At 42.5% G+C, this 16,791-nt stretch overlaps 1 protein-coding gene across 13 annotated transcripts in view; it reads left to right on the top strand.

Moving 5' to 3' along the window:
• MFF (mitochondrial fission factor) overlaps positions 1–16,791 on the top strand; it is a 48,906-nt gene that overhangs the window by 20,932 nt on the left and 11,183 nt on the right. For 7 of the 13 annotated variants that reach the window (XM_075937593.1, XM_075937592.1, XM_014571937.3 and 4 more), the window contains 2 exons: positions 2,888–3,043; positions 13,516–13,578. The exons of 2 other annotated variants lie outside the window; for them this stretch is intronic. In XM_075937593.1, coding sequence (XP_075793708.1) covers positions 2,888–3,043; positions 13,516–13,578 — 219 coding nt within the window. The remainder of the gene's footprint in view (positions 1–2,887; positions 3,044–13,515; positions 13,579–16,791) is intronic. 4 more of the 13 variants (XM_014571939.3, XM_006119897.4, XM_006119898.4 and 1 more) reach the window with 2 other exon arrangements.

Here is a 16,791-nt window from a genome sequence, read left to right on the forward strand (position 1 = left end):
TGCCTTTGTGGGGAAAACTTTCTTAAGTATTCTTTTCCTGTTCTGTAGTTTCAGTCCTATCCAAAAACAAATACATTTTATTACTTGAATAATCTCTGAGACCTTTCTTATGAGCAGCCTATAAAGCAGTGTTCACTGTGGCTCATTGAACTAGACATAGTATAGTGGACTAGCAGTTATATTAAGGACTAGGAGTCGTGTAGCTCTGGATTCTATTCTCAGCTGACTTTAGCTTGCTCTGTGATGTTATAGAAGTCACTTAAATCACTCTGATAATTGGTTTTATTCTGTTAAATTGAGTGATAATATTTATCCACTATGTAAAGCCATTTGATGTTCTCAAAAATAATTCAGACAATTGTATAGCATCAATAAATTGATGGTATACAAATTCAAGCAGCTCATTATTGTTGAGAGCTTCAATTTATTCAGTACAGCTGTTTAATGCAAAATGTCTACTAGAAGTACAATATGCAGTTTCTATTCAGTAATTCCCTTAACAAAAGCTTTTGTGTATTGATGACATTACTGTGGTGTTTAGTACTATAGCCTTGAGGATAAGGGGAGACTAGAGGGAGGCCTGCAGCATTCTGCAGTTTGTAGTATGTCCAGCCTCCATATTTGTTGCCATTTCCAAGCTGTCATCCATTGTTTAATGCTCTTGTACATTTTCTGTCTTTTTCTGTTCACTATTCTGCATTTTAGTTCTTAAGATGCATTGATAGATAACCCAAATATTGTGTTTCATTTTAGTCTACCAGCAATATGGTTACAAAATTATTGTAGCTTAAGAATGTGAGGAGGGTCTTTTGTTTCCCCTGCTGATTGCACCATCCTACTAAAACTGTGGTGGGTTTTTTTGTTAGGGTCAAGGGAAATGAGGGTTAATATGAAGTACCCTGTACCCTACATGCATCTGACGAAGTGGGTCTTTGCCCACGAAAGCTTATGCTCCTACACTTCAGTTAGTCTATAAGGTGCCACAGGACTCCTCGTCGCTTTTGCAGATTCAGACTAACACAGCTACCCCTCTGATACTTGATACCCTGTACTTTGATACCTTCCCTGTCACCTGTAACTCTGCAGATTCAAACTGGGAAATGATATCCAAAGAATTTACTTGAGGGGCAAGATCTTCTTGCCTGCACCTGTTCCCTGCCTCTTTAAGTTTTTCCAATGGATATTTATAATATGTAGTCACAGTGCAAAGCAGGATAAAATGGTATTGCCATGACTAATGCTTTTAATCACAAATGTAAAAGTAATCTTAAATATGGAAAAAGGAAGGCACAGTGTAAGGGAAGGGGTTTCAAGTGCAGAAGAATACAGAGAAAACAATAAAATGGTAAGTTTGTTTCTATTTCTGTAAATTCTTGCCTAAGTGCTACATCATCAAAATCTCTTGAAAATGAATATCTTCCAATATACACCATTTTGGTCATTGTCCATCAAGCCCAAAGGTAATTTATGATTTCTGAACAAAAGCTTAGTTTACATCTGAAGCTATCACATCTCAAGATACTGTGAAGTAGAAGTAAAAGTAATTACTCATCTCACGAAGACATAAGGATGGATCTTTGGAGTGGGGATCAGAAATCCAGCCTTTGCATTCCTGTTGACCCTCTGCCTTGTGCTGTCACTGCTGTGAGTGGACTGATGGCCAGTATGATGCTGACCCTCCTTTTCAAAACAGGTGGGTTTTGTCACACCTTGTGTTTTAATCTCCGCACCAGCTGAACACTCCTTCCACAATCTAAGAATAACTAAACAATAAAAAACTCATCTAGCTAAGGAAGGATCAAAACATTAAGTATACTGATTTCCACCATTAATACTTCACTTAAGTTTCCTGGAACACAAGCAAAAAAAATCAGAAAGATTGGTACTCAAAGTTAGAATATTGTAGAAATAAAGCAGAAACAGTGCACAAAGATCAAAGGAATATCCAGTGCTGGTCATGAGCAATCGTCTTGGAGTAAAAGCCATCTCAGAGTTCAAAAGAACACAGTGAATTAGACTTTTTCAAACATAATTATTAGGTTACCAATATAAAAAGAAGGAATTCGGGTAAAACAAGCATGTCATGATTACTTAAATTTGTGTTTATCTTCCTTAAATATCTTGGTGTAAAGGCCTATAAGGATAATGGAAAGCTAATAAGAGGACTACATGTACAACTCAGTTATTTTATCAGAATTTAGTAGTGTCCAGCAGAGATATTTGTAAAATCATGTACAAAAGAACCTGTAGTGTTTAAATTTTAAACTCAGTTCTCTTCTCTTTAAAAGAATGATCAGAATTTCATTTCATATACTTCATCGTCTTTGGAAAATTAATTTTGTAGTTTTATTTTAACTTCTTATAGTTAAATCTTGGTAACTTAGCAGTCAGACACAGGCAAATCAAAATACTACTGTAATCTTGCTCTTTTATTGTTAAACGTGAGATACTTTTTTTTTTTTTTTTTTTTTGCGCTTCAAATATGGAAGTATGCCAGGTTGACATGGTTCCATTAATACATAGTTCTCTTTAAGTACTACTTCAGAAGAGATTATGGGTAGGATTTTCAAAAATGTAAAATGTCGGCCTGTCTTGGCTCCCATTGATGTCAGTGAGTCTGAGAACTTCTGAAAAAAAACCACCCTAAATATCTGTACCAAAATCATAGTTTTGTGTAATATAATTTGCATTTGATTCCTAAGATCATAAACAAATGTAATTGTGACTCCATCTACTACTTTTTTTGACAGTGTTTACCTGGTATTGGTGAGAAAAGGGTAAGATCAAATGGAATCAGCTTAGACTTTGGAACTGGGGCTAGCTGAAGAAGTTCTTTATTTAAAATCTGACAACAATGTTTTTCTCTTCATTTGCTATGCACAAACAGTGTGACACCATCACTACAACAGGCTCGTGTCTATCCTCATATGTTACCTGAAGATGGATCTAATATTTACTCTGCTCGTGGCATTTTGTCGCTTATCCAGTCTTCTACTCGTAGGGCTTATCAGCAGGTCTTGGATGTGCTGGATGAAAATCGCAGGTGATTGGCCATCAGTGATTCTGCCAGCTCTTGCCGCTTTTTCTTTTTTTTGCTCCTTTTTAGTGGAGTGTGGTTTCTGTTTACTAAATAATATGGGATGGCATTACTTTGCTTGGCTTTCTTTTGCTTTTTTTTTTATAAATAACTTAATTGTCCAAAATTCACATTTCATAAGGCTATATTATCTAGTACCTTGCTTCAATCTAATATAGCATTTAAAGAGGTATGTTTGATTTCTATTTCTCTTCACATAAAAATAAAAATAGGAGAGGGGAATCTGGTGATTGGAAGGCTTTGCTTATGTGCTGTTTGCAAATTGTTAATTTGTTAGATGTTTTCTGTAGTTTGTGGCAGTCCAAATGATGTTGGATCACACGTCTTTAGGCTTCTTATAACATTCTTGACCTTTCTGTTGCTGAGTGTTGGAACAAATCAATAAGATTGGACTGACGTTGCCATGATTTAATGGAAATAACATGAAGGAGCAAGTTGGAAACTTACTTAAGATAATTCACAACCCATATTTTTCCAAACAATATTTTTGGAAAAAATGTTAGGAGATTTTTTATCTGTGAGAGTTGCTATTCTAAACAGTATATAAGTTAATCATTTTTATCTACGTGTTGTGCTCAAGTGATAGGTATTAACTGTATCACTATTGAAATAGTTTCTGGATGATATTCTAAGAACTATTTTTTCAGTACTTCCTTGATGACCATCTTATTGAGACATATATTACAGTAGTATATTTTACACTTTTATGGATAAGATGGTTTATCAAGAGGTAGTTATTTGGCCAAAATTAGCCCATTTGTGTCACTGTGCACTGAATTTGATCCTTTACCCTTAATGTGTTAATACTGTAAGATTGATGCATCAAACAATGTAACATCAATTATAAAGGCTAATGTGACAATAATTTATCAAACTTAATCTTACTTTAATGGGCTGTATTAGAGATGTATTTGTAAGCTGCTTCCAAGTTCCTGAGGAATTGACCCTAAAGCACTGGGGAATTTTTGGAATAGCATTTTAGCATTGCAGTTTTCTGCACCAGGGAATTTTTTAATTCTGCCTCTTGTCTTCTTGATTTTAACATCCCAGTGAAATGTTACTATAATATTCCCTGGTGTAGATAAGACTTAAGTTAAGCCGTTTCTTTTCCATTCATTTTGGTAAGGCATTGTGACTGTCAAACCAATCTTATTGTATCTGATCAGTATTCAAACTTACCTACCTACAGCTCAGTAGAGTTGTCAATGTGGTCATGGTGCACTATCTTTCTAAAGATGATGTGATTGTGCAGAACTTCAGACTTGTTGGTCTTATGTTCAAAGAGTGAGATTTTCAAAGAGGCTAAAGGGATTTAATTAGATGCCCAGTTCCCATTGAATTCCACTGAGTTGGGCACCAGTGACTTCCTTAAGTTCCTTTTGAAACCCAATCCATAATTTTCACCAAGATTTTATCCCTTGTCCAACAATTTATTGGATAGTCATGACTTAAAAATTTCATGTCCATATCATTAAAAGTTTAAACATAACTGCAATTTCTTTAGTTTTGCAAAGTTGGACCTATCAAGTAAAGCAGAGTTAACTCTTCAAGCCTATGGAAAAAAATAACAGTTAAAAACATATAGCATATAGAACACACATACAAAATATGTGGTGAAACCCTGTCCCCATTAAGGTTAAACAGGTTTCCCTTTGACTTCAATAAGGCAGAATTTCACCCATAATCTATTTTACGTATTTACGGAGAAAATAGAACCTTACTCATAAACATCTGATAAGTTTCCAAGTCTCTGAAAGTTTCAGAGAACAGCCGTACCATTTCTGGTTTTTATTTTGATTTTTACGTATTTCTTTATGGTAATTCCTAAAGGAAACCGTAGACTATTATTATCCATCTACAATTTTGGTAGGGTTCAAATATAAAACTATTGTTGGGGTATGAGCATGATCTTTTTGGTTTAGACCAAACATATTTTCAGACGTATAGTTCTTCCCGACCGTTCTGTGGCTAAAGTGGGAATGTGAAATTTGGATAATAAACATGCATGATTGCAAAATAGATATATATTTTAAATGTTTCAAACTGTCTTCCTTTGCTCTATGTAGCATAGTGTTCCCTATCTATTTCCAGGTGTATCTGTTTTTATTTTAGTATTAACAATATTACTTTCGTTGTTTAGTGTCCTTGGAAGAGATCTTTCCAAACAAATATATTTTGATTTTTCTATTTACTGGAAATGCTCTTTGGTCTGGTTTTGGGTTGCTTTCATGTTTCAGTTTGTCCCAGTTTAGTAAAATTATTGAGGTTAGTTTTATACAATTGTAGATGAGGAATTATTCCTAGAGTTTTGTAACTATTACTAACCTATTAGACTATTTAAATTGAATATAGAATTTAATTCTCACTGTTTATACTTTCTATTTACTCTGCATTTTATTCAGCTTGGACCATGAATATAGGTCAGTTTCATTTTCTTTTATAGTGAGTCTTCATTTTTAGGTTCTTTTGCAGTAATGTCTGTTTTGTTTTTCCAAAGTTATATGGAAGTGTTTAAATTTTCAGTGCAACCAGATTTTTTAGTTAAGTTTTGAGAAACCTTTTTAGTAGCAGTAGTAGTAGTAGTGCAACTTAAGTTTGGGACCTAAAACCAGTGTCCCTTTTAGGTTGACCTGTGTTTATAACAACACCCCTTAAAATGTTGGTAGCAACTCCATAATTAAGTTGAAGCTGAAATTAGTACTTGGATCAAAATTTAAATTACTTTTTCCCATTCTTTTGTCTTTGCATTTGGACCAATAACTTTTCTGTGGGAAATTAATTTTTCTATATAATTTTATGTTCAATATTAACATTTTCCAGAGGAGGCATTTTAAAAATGTTCCGTCTTTGATATTCAACTCTATTTTTCACACACTTCTTTGGGATCCTTTATAGTCTGGCTAAACAACCACTCTGCTGCAGATGCCAGACATAACATGCCCACTCTACATCTCAGACACAGGCTGCTTTTGAAATGTTTAAATTGAACAAACAGTTACTCACCTTATTTGGCATAACTGTTTTTGTGAAGCTAGGATTAGCTGACTGAACCATTTGGATGCAAGATCTGAGAGGAGACCGTGGAGAGAAGAGTAAATGGGATTCTGAGGTGCATGCTAAGTTGAGTAGAGCTTTGTAAATTGGGTAAAGTTTGGGAAATGTGGGGTTGACAGGTAGAGGTTTTATGGAGCAAAGGGGGTGGTATTTAGAGCGGGGAGTTGCACTTCCATGACTATGAAAGTGGCAAAATATCAGTGTAGTCTTCACTGCATTGTAAACCCAGAGTTTGAATTGAGATTCAAGCTTAACCCCATTCCATCTATACACAAACTGCACTAACTCAGGACTCAGAGGGTACATCTAGACTACAGGCTCTTGTCAACAGAGGCTTTGTCAACAGATACTGTCGACAAAGCTTCTGTCAACAAAGAGCGTCTAGACTACATCCAGTTCTGTCGACAAAGCAACCTGCTTTGTCGACATGAGAGTGTAGATGTAAAGGACAGTGTAGATGTAATAACGCCTTCTGTCGACAGAACTCTGTCGACAGAAGGCGTTATTCCTTGTAAAATGAGGTTTACCGCCGTCGACAAAACTACCGAGTTCTGTCGACGTTATGTCGACAGAACTCGGCGGTAGTGTAGATGTAGGTATAGTTTTGTCAACAAAAGTCCACTTTTGTCGACAAAACCCTGTAGTCTAGACATACCTAGACTCAGAGACCAAGTATCCTGTGGGGGTTGAGGAGTGAATCCTCAGTCAAGCCAGGACTCTTGTTCAAATCCTATCGCTTTGCAGTGTGGATGCTGTCTCATTGGATTCATGCTTTGGAAATCCCAGAAAGTATCAATCTAATTTCTTTGTCCTCTGGACAGACAAGTTGGAGAACAGTCAAGTTTTTCATCACATTGCACCATGAACTATGGGCTAGAGTGGCCACATTTTAGGAGAGAGCTAGAGTGTCTGAGAGAGAAGTGATGGATCTCTGGCCTCTATAATGCAGTGTAGACTAAGGATGTTACATGGTGGTTATCTAGCTAATCATAGCACTGCATTTTAAATATAGTAAAGGCCACCAGGCTCTTGTACCTCTGCATGTTAAATGTAGCTCTCAGCACTGACTCCTGTTCCCCGCACCCTCTTTGCTGCTTCTCATTGAGGCTTTTGAAATGTAGGAAGATCCCTCTGGGGTTTGTGCTGCCTTTCAAAGGCTGAAGCACTGCAGTGGGAACTGATGCGAGCGGGGACTGCTTGAGTCCCTGTTCGTGCTGTTTACCCACTGTGCTTCTGCCCAGGGCTGGCCCGAGGTATTCCGGTGCCCCGGGTGCGCGGCACCGCCCCCGGGCGCACAGAGCATGTGCGGGCCCGCCCATGGGGAGCAGGCCCACCCCCTTAGGGTGCGCAGGCCCGCCCCCAGTGTGCACGGCGCATGTGTGGCCCGACTACGCCCGCTGGCGCGCAGCCCAGGGCCTGCCCCTAGGGCACACGGTGCAAGTGCGGCCCAGTCCGGGCGGGCCGTAGCTGCGGGAGCCGGGTGCGCGGCTCCTGATGGCAGCTGTAAGGGACGCCACGCTCCCCTTACAGCTGCCATCAGGCGCCCCCAGCAGTTGGCTCCCTCGGCAGCTGCCCGGCTCGCCCATGCCTCCGCCTTCCTTGCCCCTCGCAGAGATGGTGCTCCTGGAAACTGGCTTTGAAGCTGGCTCCCCCGAGAGGCTACCCAACCCTGCTGCCTCTCTCTGGCTCCGGCTACACTGTCAGGTTGTTGGGGAAGAGGAAATGAAATGAAGCGCTCATTAGCATTTCTTGCGCTCTCATTTGCATATTCTCTTCTGATCTTTTTTGCAGGAAAAAACGCAGCGTAGAGGGGGCCATTTTGTGCAAAAAAAAACTTTTGCGCAAGAACCCTTATTCCTCCATTTTTGAGGAATAAGGGTTCTTGCGCAAAAGGGGGTTTTTTGTGCAAAATGGCCTCGTCTACTCTGGTTCCCGCTCCCCCCCGCCGCAAAAACCTCTTCTGCCAAAAGAATCAGAAGAGAATATGCAAATGAGAGCGTGAGAAATGTGAATGAGCAGGGGTCGACAAATTATGGAAAACCCTACTCATCAGACAAAAAAGGGACTTGCCACCCTCCCCCACAAAGTGTTTTTTAACAGTATAAATTCCTAATAAGAATAAGAACAGTAATTACTAATAAGTTATTAATAAATATCACCCAAGTCATTAATACATATCTTATAAACCTCTACCTTCTCTCTGCTTCCATGTCTCCTCCCCTTGCTCCATCAGCTCCCCTGGTGCCTGTTGCCCCCCAACCCCTTACCCTCCTTTGCTGTCCTGACTCCTGCCCATCTCACTGCCCTCGGCCTTCCTGAGACCTGCCCCCCTCTGCCAGCCCTTCTCTCCCCCCTGTGCCCACTCCTCCAGTAGCCTCACTCTGATCATGCGAGCTACCCCTCCTCATCCCCTCTCCTAAAACCTCCCTCTACACACCTGCCCTGCCTCTCTCCTCTGGTACTGGTCCCTCCCCTACAGGTGTCTGCCCTTCTGCTTCACCTCCAGTATCTCTTGGCACCTGGTGTCTCCCCCTTCCTTCACTGCCCCTGCCCTCTTTTTCCCTGATACCCACCCCCTCACCACCCTCATGCCCTTGTGCCCTCAGATGCCTTGCTCCATCCCCGCCTTCCTCATGCCCACCCCTTCTTTCAAGCCTTCTCCCAGCACCTCCCCTTCCCCTCTCTAGCCCCCGGTGCCCTTACCCTCTCTTCTCCCAGCATCACCCTGTCCCCCCTCCCACTGACACCTCTCCTCCTGCCCTTTTCCTCATTGTCTGCACTTGGCCCCCTGGCATTTGTATCTCCTGCACCCCTGTCCCTTGGTGCCTTCCCCTTTCTTCTTCTTCTCCTGAACACCTCCCCTCCCCTCAGCACAAGCCCTTTCCCCATATTTTTTCCCTCCCTTCCCCTCTCCTCAGCCCAGCCCAGCCCCTTCCCCTCCCCCAGGGCCAGGTCTAGGTTTTTTGCTGACCCAAGCAAAACATTTTTTGGCCGTGCCCCCCCCCCACCCCCTTTTTGTTGTTGTTGTCTTTTACACGTTTGTATTTTGCAATGGGTTTGGTTTTGTTTGTTTTTCGTTTTTGTCCAGTCATTTTAGCCCTATAAATAGCAAACAGTATTTTCATTCATTTTTTTCCATAAAGGCAAAGCCTCTTCAAGTGAATTCCCCCTTTCACTCGCTGCTGGGTCACAGCAGTCTTTTCCCTGCCCTGTCCAGCCCCTCCCTCTGGACAAGCACCCCTCACTTCTGACCCACAAGGGAAACAGGGTGAAGGGACAGCACAGAGCCAGAGGGGTGCAGGGAACAGTGGGGAGGGGTGCGCAGGGTGAGGTGGAGGCACGGGGAATGGGACATGGGGAACAGGGGGGCAGAGGGATCGGGGTCTAGGGGCAGTGCAGGGAATGGGCAGCACAGAGCTGGGAGGGGGCAGGGATTAGGGGGAGCAGGGTGCAGTGGAGGCACGGAGAATGGGATGCAGGGAACAGGAGGGGCAGAGAGATCAGGATCTAGAGGCAGTGCAGAGAATGGGCAGCACAGAGCTTGGCGGGGGAGGGATCGGGGGGACAGGGTGCAAGGGCGGCGCAGAGCCAGAGGGTCGCAGGAAAGAGGGAGAGCAGGGGGTCCGGGGAGCAGGGGTGGCATGTGGAACGAGCGGTGCGGAGACAAAGGGGGGCTGGGGCCATGGCAGGACTGGAGCTGGCGGGGCGGGCTCTGGCTGTGCCGCGCGCCACAGCCAGCTCCCAGGGACACGCGGCCAGAGCTGAGCTGCCGCAGCTCTTTAAAATCAGCGGAGCCACGTCATGCCAGCGTCCTGGCATCCCGCCCCGCCTCTTCACGCCGGAGTTGCACATGGGCAGCCTGATGGCAAGAATCGCCGCATTTCCCCCTTCTCTGCGGCGCTCTGCTCCTCTGCTGGCCGGCGGATCAGATGAGGCCGTGCCGCTCGTAGTGCGGGCTTCCGCCAGCCCTTCACAACGCCCCACCGGGCCAGTCCGCCCCTGCACTCGCCAGCTGGTAAAATCTACTTGCCACGGGCGAGTGTATTTGTCAAGCCCTCCTAATGAGCGCTTCATTTGCATTTCCTCTTCCGCAAAAACCTGATAGAATAGACTGAGTCTCTGATAGAGGCAGCAAGGGGGGGCAGAGCGACTAATTGAGTCACTACTCGACTGTCTGATATGCTTATACTTATTGGCTAGTCGACTAGTTATTTACATCCCTAGTGTAGATACTGGAACCTCAAGCTGGGACCCAGAGTTCAACAATTCATAGCCTGGAGTTACAAATGAGTGTAGATGCTCAAGCCCTAGGTTAACAAACCAAGGTTCTGCTAACCAAGTTCTACTAGCCCTGGACAGACGTTGCAGTGTAATCATACCCCTAATGTCTCTGCCAAGGTATTAGCACATTTTGTGCAGAAAGGAGCTTCGGGAGAGAGCAGCTTAAGTGGTCGGCCTGTAGTCTGTCAGCCCACATCACAGAGGAGCTGTATTGTAAGCAATTAATCAGAGCAGAGCTTCTCACCCAACCCACCTCCAGCTCTCCTGTGGCCCTGCATCATTCCCTCCTCACCTTGCTCCCCCCAAGATTTACAGATCAAACTTAAGGCACTCAGGCCTGCAAACCAGCACTGGTGGATCAGCATGCTGTTGCTACTTTTCTGTGTATAGAGTGAGGGCATGGATTTCCAGGGATATCAAACTAGAACCTTGAATGATCACTGCTTTCTCTGTGGCATGGTAAATTACAGGTGATTCTTCTACCAAACCAGTTTGCCCAGGAATTTAATTCACTTGCAGATTTATATTTCATTTGACCTGGATGGAAAAACTAAGGCCCAGATTTTGAAAGGTATTTAGGCCTTGCTGTGCTCATCATTGCAAGGCTGAAGTTAGGCATTTAAGCTCCTAATGTAGTTAAGTGTTGCAGTATTGAACAGAGTAACATCCAACATCTGGGCCTTAGAGATTTGTCCCCAATTAAATAAGTAGTAAATCAACTTGTTAGTTTGGATTAGAATTTATGGTGGTGTAGCTCTCACGCTCTAGCCCCCCCCCCCCCCCCCCCCCCGCCCGATAGCTACATCCTAGAAAAATCCTCTAGAAGAGGAGTCTGTGTTAGATCAGTTAAATAACAAGGTTTTGCAGACGCTGCAGAACTAAATTGTCACAGATTATGTAGGCCAAGAATCTTCTGAAAATTTTTCAGAATAATGACAATAGCCAAAACTATACTATGTGGGATAAGAAATGAGTAAGAGATATCAAAACTCATGCTTCAGAGTTTAAACTAACCCCTCACTGCCTAGAGTAGAAAGAAACTTCTCTGTCAGTGTGTTCCACAGTTGCCCATTACAAGGTTTTTTACAGTTTCTTCAGAAGTATCTAGTTCTGGCCTCTGTCAGCACAGGATACTGCACTAGATGGAACACTGGTCTGAGGAGGAATGACAGTTCCTATGGTTTTATAAACTTACTAAATAAATTCTGTATTCTGAAGAAGAAATATTAGAACCTTTAAATTATAGTTAAGTACAATAGACTTCCTTTTGGGTAAGAATGCTACCTATTGTGTTCATTTTGGTTTCTTTTGTAAAATAATTTTCTGCGCTGATTTTACTTTCTGCTGACTAGTATTTGGAATACGTTATAGAAACTTTTTTTAAATTTTGAATGAGGTGGGTTTATTGCTGATGATACTGATCAGAGCCAGGCCTAGTGCAAATAAGCACAGTGCAAGGTTTTCAGCATAATCCTGCTTGTTCATCTCAATCTTCTTCATCTTGAAATAAAACTACTGATTGTGAGGCTTTTGTGTGATCATCTGTGCACACTGCTGCTCACTTCTACTCCTTCAGAAAGTATTTTCTCAGCCTTCTCAGCACCACATCTGTGGGCTGCGTGTATCCTCTTGTCCTCACATTTCTGCTTAGGTCATTGCACCTAGATTCTTTAGTCTTACTATTCAGCAGTGGTCACCAACCAGTAGACTGGGCTCTATTGGTAGATATAGGAACCTTTGACAGATGATCCTGAAAGGTTTGGCCAGGAGGCTGTTAAGTGCCGCCACTTCATCTGCCCCTCTCAGCACTGTCATGCTGCTCCTGTCTTCAGCCTTGGAGGTGCCTCTCACCCCTGGGAGCCTCTTTCTTGCTGGGCAGAGCACAGGAAGAAGAGGAAGGGGAGTGCTGATGTCAGGGTGCCCCTCCCTCCATCCTGTACCTCATTTTTACAAAACAGGGGAGTAAGGATGGAGAGTATTTGTTGGCTGCTTTTGGGAGTGGTGCAGGGCCAGGGTAGGGGGTGAGCCTCTCTTAGCCCCCTGTATCACCATCCGGAAGCCACCTGTGGTAAGTGGTGCCCAGCTGGAGCCTGTATTCTGAATCATGGCCCAGTTCTGAATCCCTCCTGCACCCCAAAACTCTACCCTCAGCCTGATAAAAGTGAGCGACGATGGGGGAGAGAGGAAGGAGTGAGCAGGGGTGAGGCCTGGGAGAAGGGGTGTGAAGGAGGCAGGGCAAGGGTGTTTGGGTTTGAGGTAGATCCTGGATTGCACTTAAATTCAAGAAGTGATCTCATGCTTAAAAAGGTTGGAGACCACTGCTATACAGCCTTGTATATGATTGGGACTAGCATGTCATGCAGATGTCTGCAGCTGCCACTAATGAGATAAGAGTGAAAAACAGAGATCCCAAGCCCTTAGAAAAGTGATTACACATCATAGATATTACAGTTATAGCCTCATTTTGAGAGATGCCAAATGTCCACAACTCCTGGGTAAGTTATGAGGCATTGTGGGTGCTCAGCAGTTCTGGAAATCAGGGCCTTTGTGTCTTTTGAGCAGCCATGAGAGTACTAGGCACAATTGTTGCAATCTGGGATGCATTGGCTTTTCAATTTCTGCTAAGATAGAGCTGAAGAGGACAGAAAGGAAAGAGTTAACTAAAGAAATAGGTAGGTAAGAAAGATAGTAAGTGAATGGGTAAAGAGGAGGAACTAAGGTTGTTTCCCATTATTAGAATTTTAAAAGCCTGTGTCAAGAACTCTTATTCATAGACTTGTTTTGCAAAAGCATATATTCCCCTAAATTAATTTATTCCATCAAGAATGACTAGGTTGTTACAATAGCTGCATACTTTTATTGTTAGTGCTATATTAAATAAAAATAATGTAATATGGGATATTTTGAAAATACAGCTTACAGACTATTAACTAGATATTATATTGTATTGGAATACCATACAATATAATTGAAAATATTTTGACATTTCCTTGTCCTTATTTTCTTTTGTTGTACCTCTTCTCTGTGTTTACAATGTTTCCTGCTTCTGTCTCGTGCCTTCTGTCTGCAATAACCTGCCGTAGGCCTGTGTTACGAGGTGGGTCAGCTGCTGCCACTTCCTCTAATCCTCATCATGACAACACCAGGTAAATGTATTTCTTTTTAGCCAAGGTGAACTAATTTAGACTTTAAAACTCCATGGCTTAATTGTTCTTGATTACTGAATCCCAAAATAGTTTAGGGCCACTTATGCCAAAACACTTGATCAGCATCCTTTCTGCACAGAGCAAAACCACTTTGAGAAACCTATTACCTGGCCACGCTGGTTTGTTTTTGGGCTCCATGACCGCGGTGCCAGTAAATAAACAAAGTGGCGTGGCCAGTTAACAGGTTTCTCCAAGTGATTTTGCAGACCGCTTTAACACTAGCATAGAGAGATGTTCTATGGGGCCTGACTCTATGCCCATCATAATCACTAGCAAAGCTCTCACTAAGGTTCAGGTCCATAAAAATGTTGTAAGCTTTAGAAGTTAGTTTCAATATATCAGTTGAACCTTTTAATTAATAATAGAAACATGTGATAGTATTTTCATTAGGACTCTGACCTCTGCTTTTCTCTGAGGAAGGTAAAAAGCTGGTGTGAAGCTAACTAGTATCTGAAGTGTGTCTGAACAGGAAAATATAGAAGTTTTCAGTTATGTGCCTCTTACTGTTTTGTTTGGGGTTGCCCACATCCTTTGTACTGTGAGGGTATGTCTACACTACCACCCTAGTTCGAACTAGGGTGGTTAATGTAGGCAACCGAAGTTGCAAATGAAGCCCGGGATTTGAATTTCCCGGGCTTCATTTGCATATTGCCGGGCGCTGCCATTTTTAAATGTCCGCTAGTTCGGACTCCGTGCCCGCGGCTACACGTGGCACGGACTAGGTAGTTCAGATTAGGCTTCCTATTCCGAACTACCGGTACACCTCGTTCCACGAGGAGTAACGGTAGTTCGGAATAGGAAGCCTAATCTGAACTACCTAGTCCGTACCGCGTGTAGCCGCGGGCACGGAGTCCAAACTAGCGGACATTTAAAAATGGCGGCGCCCGGTAATATGCAAATGAAGCCCGGGAAATTCAAATCCCGGGCTTCATTTGCGACTTCGGTTGCCTACATTAACCACCCTAGTTCGAACTAGGTTGGTAGTGTAGACATACCCTAAGTGAATAAAAACCTGATTTATGTTCTGATGGGTGACCAGCATCCAAGTTTCAGAAATAAAGCTTTCTTTCTGCATATTATGTAAATGTCACTTTCTTCCACCTCTCACTCTTTACCATGTCTGCCATCTCCCCAAAGTACATATCCTGAATATACGAAAGTTATAAAGATTTTTAAAAACTGACTAAGGTAGCAACTCCTTTTTCTGTTAAATAAACATTAGCTTTAAAACAACTTTTTTTTAAAACCGGTATATAAAAAGAACCCATATCTCCAAGTCCAGATCCATACAGATCATTCTTCTGTGTTGTCTTAGGAATGTATAACTTTCATAATAATCATGAATCATTTCTGGCTCTGCTAATGTAGATGGTCACAATCTGGGTCTAGTATTTGGAAGAGGATTAGGGGCTGGTGAGGCCATAGTGATATATTTGCAATAAACTTAGCATAAGTGCTGCAGTTTGAGGTTGGAGTACCCCTATCTCACTGGAGTGATGGACCTATTTACAATATGCCAGTTGAGGAGATGGATTGAACCAATGCTCCTTTTTTTTTCTTCATTGATACAGTAGCCCCTAAAAGTTCTCTCTCACAGGTCACTGGGCTTATGAATGACCTGTGACAAATTTAGCAAAGGAAGTTAACTGGAGCAATTGTAGTGGAAAGTCTGAGTGATTGATAACATGAAAATGCTATGCCACAGCTATGTAGGAAGCCAGAAAAAGGCTTTTGCATCACCACAGCATTAGGAAATTATACTATGTGGAACCATTTAATATAGGCTGCCACCACCTGGCTGCAGAATCAAGTCTTTTCTGGCTGCGAATGATTTCAGGTTTCTGTATATATAAATTTGCTCCAGTGCAGGTAGAACTTTCTACCTCTGTGGCATAAGTCCGCATTAATCCCCACATGGCAATGCTGTTATCTTTGAATTCAAGCCAGTGTCACTTCCTGAAATTCTAGAATAGTGGAAGGCAGATAGACCTATCGGGAATGTGTATTTTTTTTTCTCTCCAGGCTCTAGTTAGGTAAAATGTGATGATTCATTAGAAATTATCTCTTCGGAAGAGCTCAAGGACAGTCCCCCAAACTCTGGTTTAGGGGGCTGTGCAGAGTTCTTTTTTTTTTCTTCATTAAGTCTGCCCAATAAAGATAAAACAAAATTGTACTCAGTACATCTATAGGTATTAGTTATCTCTGAGAAAGGATCCTTGAATTCAAATTTGGCAGAAAACTTAGATCGTAGAAAAATCTACTATATATTTGAGAGTGAGTTTGTGAAAGAATTCTTACTAAATGGTAAGAGCCAGGACCACCCTATTTAGTATGCAGCTTCCTCTTCTTGTAACTTAAAGCAAGAAAAGGGTTTGGTTGTTCCAGGAAAATGAAATGTTCTGGAATAGGATTACTTCTCTTCAAACCAAACAGAAAAGAGACAATCACTAGCCAGGTGAAAAAGGCTGACTGGGGGCATGCTATCCCCATCCAGGACTGCCATAGCTCTGAGCCTTCCACCCTCTAGGTGCCCTTTAGAGAGGGCGGGGTGGTAGGCTGATGCTCACTCACACCTCCAGATTCCTGCAAGGATATTGCTGGCTGTTCGTCTTCATCAGAGTGTGAGGGGAAAGTGCACAGTTTACTGCATTCCCCACTCTGGCTGGGGAACCATGGGGCAGATAAGCCTGGACCTGCCCGAGCCAGAGGACATGCACTCCTTCCCTGGCTATGCCTACTGGTGCAGCAGTGGCTACAAAGAGGTGCTTGTCACCTGGCCCCAAGCTGACAAAGGGCTGGGGTAGTCCTCTCTCCCCAAAGCAGCCTGCATAGTGAACCCCTCATCGCCAGGCCCGCAAGGACCCAAGCAATTCCAGATAAATCTCCTAGGTTTTACAAAAACGTAAACAAGCGGATATCTTCACAGTGATTTTCAATATACTGAAATGTAGATTTAAACATTCCTCTGCTGTATTTTCAACCTGATCGCTGTGGTAAAGAGATCCTGAAAACATAACACTTCTCTGATATTCATGTAGTCCAAACTGAAGGGAAGTTAATAATAAACAGTAACCCACAAATGGATTGAAAAGTCCCCTTGTTTGAATGATCCTTGTAGGTAAGAACATGCTTGTTTTTATAGTGACTGAGGAT

This window comes from Pelodiscus sinensis, chromosome 10 (assembly GCF_049634645.1).
Source record: "Pelodiscus sinensis isolate JC-2024 chromosome 10, ASM4963464v1, whole genome shotgun sequence".
In the NCBI taxonomy this organism is placed as follows: domain Eukaryota; kingdom Metazoa; phylum Chordata; order Testudines; family Trionychidae; genus Pelodiscus; species Pelodiscus sinensis.